This window comes from Aptenodytes patagonicus, chromosome 21 (assembly GCF_965638725.1).
Source record: "Aptenodytes patagonicus chromosome 21, bAptPat1.pri.cur, whole genome shotgun sequence".
Classification (NCBI taxonomy): Eukaryota; Metazoa; Chordata; class Aves; order Sphenisciformes; family Spheniscidae; genus Aptenodytes; species Aptenodytes patagonicus.
In genome coordinates, this window is record NC_134969.1 from 4817041 (window position 1) to 4825252 (window position 8212).

Sequence of the window (8212 nt, forward strand, 5' to 3'; positions counted from 1 at the left end):
AGCCCCCAGGCCCCAGAGCTGCCCCGGAGGGGTGTGGGGTGACGGAGACGCTGCCATGCCCGTGGGGTGCCCCTGGGTGCCCAGCCCCAGGCGTGGGGCGGCCGGAGCCGGTGGCTGCAATCTGGCACCGGGGCCTCTGCCTGCCGCGGGCCGGTGCCAACCGCCTCCTCGCCTCGGCTTGCGGTGCCACGCAATCTGCTCTCCTCGCCTGGCCCCCCCCCCCCCGTCCCCCCGGCATCGGGCATCGTGCCACGCTGCCCAGCCAAGCCTGGCCGGGGGCCTGGCCCTTCCCGGAGGGATTTTTCCCTGGGATGGGGAAGGGGAGCGGTCGCATCCAGCCCTGCTCCCCCGCACGCCCCTGTGCCTGGGGGATTTGCAACCCTCGTAGGAACTGGAGTGAAGCAGGAGCCGGGGAGGTGCCCAGCGGCGCCCAGGGACAGTGGCATGTCCCCAAACCCCCTGGCATTGGCTCTGTGCCCCCCCCCCTCCCCACCTGCCCGGGGCCTCCCCCCCCCCCCCCAAGCCTGAGCCCACCCCTGGATGGGCCGGGGCCAGTCCCCCCTTCCCACCAGTGCTGGGGAATTCATTAGCCGGCCACAGCTGGGCCCTGCTGGGGAGGCCAAGCTGCGAGGAAAATTAACCTCTTCCTCCCCAGCCTCCAAGCACAGGACCCCCCCCCCCCCAGCACGTCTGCCCTCACACAGAGGAGGGGGCCAGCAGCTCCCCCCGGCCAGACCCTGCCCAGGACCCCCCTGCTAATTAAACCCAGGCTGCTGCCTCGTTAACATACATGTCTGGGAGGCAACAGGAGGGGACCGTCACCGCCGCGGGGATGCTGGGTGCAGGGGGGGGGGGGGGGCTGTGGGGTGCCCTGGGTGGGAGGCAGCTTTGCAAACCCAAATGCTTCCCAACCCCACTTTTCCAGGCTTTTATTTGCAAGGGGAGCTGGTGCTGCAGCCCCAAATGGCCTGGGGGGGGGGGGGGGGGGGCAGGGGGGGCCTTTCTCTGCTCTCCCTCGTGGAGGTGGCCCCCCCCAGCCCGGGGTATGTCTGTGCCCTGGGGCTGGAGGGAGTGAGGATACAGCCCTCAGGCTTGGCTTGACTCAACCTGGGAGCCCCCCTGGGTGGGGATGGGTGCCCCCACCCCAAATCTTGCAATCCAGGGTTGTCCCCCAGCTCTAGCACCCCCCTCAACACCCCCCCCCCCCCCCCGGCTGGTGCCTATCCCCCACCGGGGCAGCCCCTCTCCCGGGGGGGGGGGGGGGGGGGGCAGAAGGACCCATGCTCCCCCCGCTTGTTAGAAAGGTTTTATTTCTCTCTATTTACAGACTGGATTTAAAAAAAAATAAACAACAAACCCCTCCCCTTCCCTTTCCTCCCCCCCCCCGGATGGCACTGCCCACCCACAGCCCTGCCCCAGTGGATGCAGGGGAGCTCTTGGCCGTGGGGAGCAGGGCTGGGGCCAAGGGCTGGGACTACAGGCCCCCCCCCCCCAGGAAAGGGGGTGCCCAGGGGGGGCAGCCGGCCCCCAGGAGCCAGCCAGCAGGGTGGCATCCCCCCCTCCAGTGCCATCACATTCACATTGTGCCCCGAGTCCCCCCACCAGCCCCCCTTAATGCTTGCCGCAGGGGTTTGTGCCAAGCTGCAGCTGGGACACCACCCCCCCACCCTCCCCCGAGCGCCACGGGGGTGACCCCGTCCTGTACCCCCCCCCCTCCCAGCCCGCACAGGGCAGCGGGAAACAGCCCCTGGGACAGAGCTGCCCCCCCATAGCCTGGGCCCCTGGTCCCCCCCAGGACCCCTTTTCCCCCCCCCGGGACCCCTTGTTCCTTCCCAGTGCAAGCAGAGGTTTATGGCTTTCAGGATTTGGCTCTACTATAAGGAGAAGAAAGGGGGGGTGGCAAGGAGATCCCCCAAATACAGGGATCCCTGGGGATGAGATGGCTGCTGGGGTGAGGGGTATAAAACCTTATAAATTAAAGATGATATAAAGGGGGGGGCTTGAGGTGACCTTCCCCAGGTCAGCGCCAGGATTTGGGGGGGCTGAACTCCCCCAGGCGCACAGAGCTGAGCTGGGGGAGAGGATATTGGGGTTGGCAGGGGGAGGCCTCCCCCCCCCCCCGAGGCCTCTGCTGCTGCAGGGCTAGGGGTGTCGGGGGGGGGGGGGGGGGGGGCAGTGGGGTACCCCACCCTCCTCCCCCCAGCCAAAGCACTTCTCAGGTTCAAAGCTGGGTGTGAAGGCAACGAGAGAGGGCCTGGTGTGGGGGCACAGCTTTGCCCCCTCTCTGAGTCCAAAATCTTTGTGCAAAGCCCCCTGTTCTTCCCCAGGGCATCCCCAGCACCCCCCGACAGGCGTTTGGGGGGGGGGGGGGGGGGCACAGGCAAAGGGAGCAACAACCGCCCTGCAAAAAGGGGGACATTTGCCCAAAAGCCACCCCAGAGCCCGGCTAGAGGGTGCCAGCGCCGGGTCACTGGTTGTCCCCCGGCTGGTACTGGGGCTCGGTGGCGGTGAAGTAGTCCTCGAGGAACGACTGGAGGTACTCGAAGGTGGGGCGCTCCTCGGGCTCCCGCTTCCAGCACTGCACCATCACCTCGTGCAGGGAGGGGGGGCAGTTGCCCGGGCACTGCATGCGGTATCCCCCGCTCTACCTGCTCCAGCACCTCCCGGTTGTTCATCCCTGCGTGACAAGGAGCTCCCCCTCAGCAAACCAGCACCCCCACGGGACAAGCCGGTGGGGAAACTGAGGCACGCTGAGGGATGCAGCGTTCAGTTTGGCCAGGGAGCCCCAGCTTAGCGCTGGTCTCTCTGATGGGGAAACTGAGGCACAGGGCAAGCCTTCCTGGAGGCAGTGCTGGGGAGGGTCAGCCCCTGCCCTGCCCTGTCTGCACCCCGCTGCCCAGCCCGCCCCAAGGGTGCCCACTGCCCCGGTGGGGCCGTACCTGGGTAGGGCACCCGGCCTTTGGTCACCAGCTCGGTCAGGAGGATGCCGAAGGACCAGACGTCCGACTTGATGGTGAACTTCCCAAAAAGCGCGGCCTCCGGGGCCGTCCACTTGATGGGGAACTTGGCACCTGCAAGGGGAGGCAGGTGAGCCATGGCCGGGGCACCCCGCTGCACCCGCACCCGGGGTACCCCACACCTGGGGCACCCAACACTGGGGACACCCTGCACCTGGGGCATCTTGCACCAGAGGCACCCTGCACCTGAAGCACCCTGTGCTGAGGGCGTCCTGCACCCAGGGTACCCTGCACTGGGAGGATCCTCCACCGGGACACCATGCACTGGGAGCACCCAGCACCCAAGGCACCCTCTGCCTGGGGTACCCCACACATGGGGCATCCAGCACCCAAGGCACCCTGCGCTGGGGGCACCGTGCACCAGGGGTACCCATCATCTGGGGCACCCATCCCCTGGGACACCCATCACCCGGGGTACCCATCACCTGGGGTACCCATCATCTGGGGTATCCATCACCCAGGGTACCCATCATCCAGGGCACCCATCACCCAGGACACCCAGCATTGGGGGTGACCAGCTCCAGGCCCAGGGTGGGACGCAGCACAGGGGGGACAGGGCAGCGGTCCCCCACAGCAGTGGGGCACCAAGCCAGCTCACCCTGGCGCGCCGTGTACTCATTGTCCTCGATGAGGCGAGCGAGGCCGAAGTCAGCAATCTTGCACACCAGGTTGTCTCCCACCAGGATGTTGGCAGCACGGAGGTCCCGGTGGATGTAGTTCATCCGCTCGATGTAGGCCATGCCCGCCGCGATCTGGGGGGGGGGGAAGTAGTGAGGACCCCCCAGATGCACCCCCTGGGGGGCACCCCCTCGCCCCGTGCCAGCCTCCCTGGTACCTGGGCAGCCATGTCCACCAGCTGGGGCAGCTTCAGGTAGCGGCCGTCCCCGTCCTTTAGGAAATCCAGCAAGCTGCCTGCGGGCAGAAGGTCCCAGTCAAAGCGCCCGAGAACCAGCCGTGCCCACCCAAGGGTGCCCTCCCTGCAAGCCCCCAGCCCTGGGACCAGGTCTCTGCCCACCCCGGCCGTTGCCCAGGCAGGGTGAGGCTTGCAGAAGAGCTGGAGGAAGAAAAGCTGGGGGATCCCCCGGGCATTGCCCCCTGCTCACCCTGGCTCATGAACTCGGTGACGATGTAGATGGGCTCCTCCGACACCACGGCGTAGAGCTGCACCAGCTTGTCGTGACGCAGCCGCTTCATGATCTGAGCCTCCTCCAGGAAGGCCTCGGGTGACATGGTGCCCGGCTTCAGCGTCTTCACCGCCACCTTTGTGGTGCCGTTCCACGTGCCTGGGCCGGGGAGACAGGGTCACAACCAGCCCATGGGACAGCCGGCCTCGGCAGGGCCGGGATGGAGGGGTGCGTGGATGGAGGGGTGCGTGGATGGAGGGGTGCATTGATGGAGGGATGCATGGGTGCATGCTTGCATGGATGGATGGATGGATGCATGCACGCATGGATGGAGGAGCAAGGAAATCAGGGCAGGGCAAGGAAGGGGCATGATACCACCATACCCCACCCAGGACAAGGAGTTCCTCTCGCCCCGTGGCGTGGGGACGAGGCACCCATGAGCTCATCTCCTAACGCCAACCTTACCCCATTCCCCATCCCTCCACGGGGGAGCCTGTGCCGAGCTGCCATCTCCCCCACAGCAGTGGGTACCGCCTGGCACCCCGCGATGCTGCCTGCCAGGGCAGGACCGGACTGCTCCTGCCCCCCGCGCCCCCCGCCCCGGCCGGCTGGGCCAGCCTTACCCATCCACACGTCTCCGAAACATCCCATGCCGAGTTTCTTGTCGAGGTTGATGGATTCCCGCACTATCTCCCAGGCGTCCTTAGCTAATCCCAGGGTCTGGGGCTTCATAGCGGGGCACGCGCGGGTTAGCAGATGGCACAACCCATCGTTATACTCTGCAGGGGCAGGGGCAGGGAGGGGAGGAGGGAGGGAGGGGGTGCGATGGGATGAATGCAGCATGCACGCCGAGCGGAAGGAGCACGGGGCGCCAGAGGAAGAGGATGACGAAGAGGGGACCCCCCGGCCTGGTCTTGTCTCCTGCTTGTGGTCCCATCTGAAATGGGGGGGGGGGGGGGGGGCTGCTTGCCCCATGCAGGGACGTCATGGGGCATCCTGGGGTACCTGTTGTGACCCCAGAGCAGGACATGGGACGTTTCCCCATGCCGGCAAACTGGTGTCACTCAGCCTGTCCCGGCAGGCAGGAGTCCTTCCCTGGAGGGGTGCCAGGCCTGGGGGTGCCCCCGCCACCCCCCCCCCCCCGACTTGCCCCTGCTTGCCCGCCGGGCCCTACCCATCCACACTTCCCCAAACTGCCCGTTGCCCAGCTTCTTGAGGAGCTGGAGGGACTCGCGGGGGATCTCCCACACGTCTTTGGTTTTGACCGAGAGGTCGGCCAGCTTGGGCGTTCCCTTGTGGCACGGCACGGCCAGGCGGCAGCACAGCCCGGCCGCCCGCTCTGCGGCACCGAGGAGGGGGGACAGGCGTCAGCCCGGGCACGGACCCCCACCAGCGCTTTGCCCCCACCTGCTACCCCGGGCATCGCCCGGGCTCCTGCGTGGTCCAGCCACCCCCCAACATGCACATACATAAATGGGGTGCACCCCCCTCCACCTCCCTCAGGGATGGCCCCACACCCCCTCGGGCTGGGCCAGACCCCCAATCCCCCCGGCTGTGCCTGGGGAGCGGCTGATGCCCACCCAGACCCAGGGGCTATTTACCTTCTCCGGAGAGGCTGGGTGCTCCCTGCACCGAGGACACAGAAGAGGGGGGACCCTCAGGGGGTCCCCTAATGCCACCACCAGAACAGCCCCCTCCTTCTCCGGTTAAACCCAGTTAGCCCAGCCGGCTGTCTCTTGCCAAAGGGTCTCCTGGGCTTTCCCCCCCCTCCCCATCGCCCCACCGTGCCATGCCCCCCCCCCCCCCCCATGCCCCCCATCCCACCCTACCTATATAGTGCTGGACCAACTGCTGGACGGTGTCGAACTGGGCACGAGTGGTGATGTAGTAGCCCCCGTTGTCCAGCTTCCGAATCTTATAGTGCTTCACATGGTCTCCCTTGGCCTCATCCCAGTCCCGGATGGAGAGGGAGTAGGCACCTACATGGGGGCACGGGTCAGGGTGGGTCAGGGTGGGTCAGGGAGGGGCGCAGGGCGCAGCCCCCGGTGTCCCCATCCCTGTCCCCGTACCTTTCGTCGTCTCGCTCTCCCGGATTAGGAAGGTGCCCCTGCAGTTGCCGTGGCACAGGAGCTGCCGCTCCGCATCCTTGCGCCCGATCTTCCCGAAGTACCACCTGCCGTGGGGCCGGGCTCAGCGCCGGGAGGGCACCGCCGAGGGGCACCCACAGGGACCCCTCGCCACGGCCCCTTGCCAGCACCGCGGCACTGCCAGGGCTCGCCAGGGGTGCCAAGACACCTGGGCTTGAGGCAGACGGGATCGGGGTCCCCCTCTATCCCTGTCCCCCCCGTACTCACTCTTCTGCCTGGATAGAGTCCACGGGGGCCACGTAGTTGCTGGGGATGTAGCCCGTGGCACCCGAGCTCAGCGACCTGGCCTCCCACCAGTCACCCTCCCTGGGGAAAGAGGAACCGAGAGTGAGGAGGAGGGACACACAGACGGACCTGACCACCCTGCGCCTTCACTCCCCGCACACAGCACCCCCAGACCCTGCTCTCCCCCGCCACGGAGGGCACCCATGCCTGGGTCGCTGCTGAGACCGCCCAACTCGTGACACACGTGGCCCCGGTTCTCTTGGTATCCAGCAATGGAGCCGAGGCAGAGCCTGGGTCCTGCGGGGGCTACCCGTGGCACGGAGGCACCTCCCTGGCGTGGGGTGGGGGTGGCAGGGGGTCCGGGGTGGCTCACGTGTTGTTGGTGATGTGGAATTTCTCCCCTTTCTGGAAGGTCAGGTCATCCTCCGTCCTGGCCTCGTAGTCATACAGGGCAATGAAGAGCGTCACGCCCCCGCCTGCGGCACACGGAGGGGACTGTGGTGAGCCCCCAGGTCCCCCCCCCACCCCGGCACTGCAGGGGTGCAGCTGGACACCCCCCTCCCCCCCCCCCCCCCCCCCGCGCCAGCGCCCGGCCCCCCACTGACCTGTGATGCCCCCGCTCCACTTTTGCAGCGTGTTGGAGCTGAAGACCCCCGGCCCCGTGAAGGATGGAGCCGAGGGCACCGCCGCGCCGTGGAAGTTGTTGAAGTCGGGGATGCGGGTGAAGATGCCGCCCGGCTGCGTGGGGTCGGGGTCGTACTGGGAGGTGGGGGGCGGTGGGGGGCCCACCTCGCCCCCCACCTGCCCTTTGCCGGACCCCTTCTCTTTGCAGTGCACACAGCCCATCCTGGGCACGGCCTGTGGGACAGAGGGACTGTGAGCCCTGTGCCGCCCCGGCAGGGCACACGCGTGTGCACGTGCGTGTGCACACATGGTCCCCATTAGAGGCACTGGGGTGCACGCATGAGCCCCTGTCTACCCCACCCCAGCCCCGGGAGGAGTGGGGTCCTGCCAGCCCCTGGCGCAGCAAGCTGGGGGCCTGTGCTGTGACATGGGGACACCAGGGTCCCAATGGGCACTGCCACCGGCAGGGACCAGGCTGTGAGGAGGGCTGTGCTGCCCGGGGGACACCGCATCCCCGCTGGCACCCGTGGATGCTCCCGTTCACAGCAACCCCACTCACTGCGACGGCTCCTTGGGTCACTTCAGCTGCTCCATGTCACCTCGGGGAGGAGAAGAGGCACCTGTGGACAGCGGGGGGGGCATCAGGTGGAGGGCAAGACCCCTGCACGGGCTGCAACACTCCTGCCATGGGCTGAAACACCCCTCCAAGGGCTGAAATACCCCTCCAAGGGCAGAAACACCTCTGCCACGGGCTGAAGTACCCCTGCACAGGCTGCAATACTCCTGCATGGGCTGCAATGCCCCTGCCATGGGCTGCAACACCCCTGCCATGGGCTTAGATACCCCTTCAAGGGCTGAAAAACCCCTCCAAGGGCTGAAACACCTCTGCCGTGGGCTGCAATACCCCTGCACAGGCTGCAATACCCCTGCATGGGCCGCAGCACCCCTGCATGGGCTGCAATACCCCTGCATGAGCTAAAACACCCCTGCACGGACTGCAACACCCCTGCATGGGCTGAAACCACATCCCTGAGTGGGTTTTTCTCCCGCCATGTCCTCAACAAACCCATCACCT

General features: G+C 67.2%; 1 protein-coding gene across 1 annotated transcript; it reads right to left on the reverse strand.

The window, feature by feature from the left end:
* Positions 1-2404: 2404 nt before the first annotated feature.
* Positions 2405-7442, reverse strand: FGR (FGR proto-oncogene, Src family tyrosine kinase). Its single transcript, XM_076357308.1, is given in 12 exon segments — positions 2405-2638; positions 2640-2677; positions 2940-3071; positions 3616-3769; positions 3853-3929; positions 4121-4300; positions 5316-5480; positions 5971-6120; positions 6211-6314; positions 6496-6594; positions 6887-6989; positions 7119-7442. Coding segments are annotated over 12 exon segments (1614 nt in total). The 5' UTR covers positions 7360-7442; the 3' UTR covers positions 2405-2467.
* Positions 7443-8212: the final 770 nt, after the last annotated feature.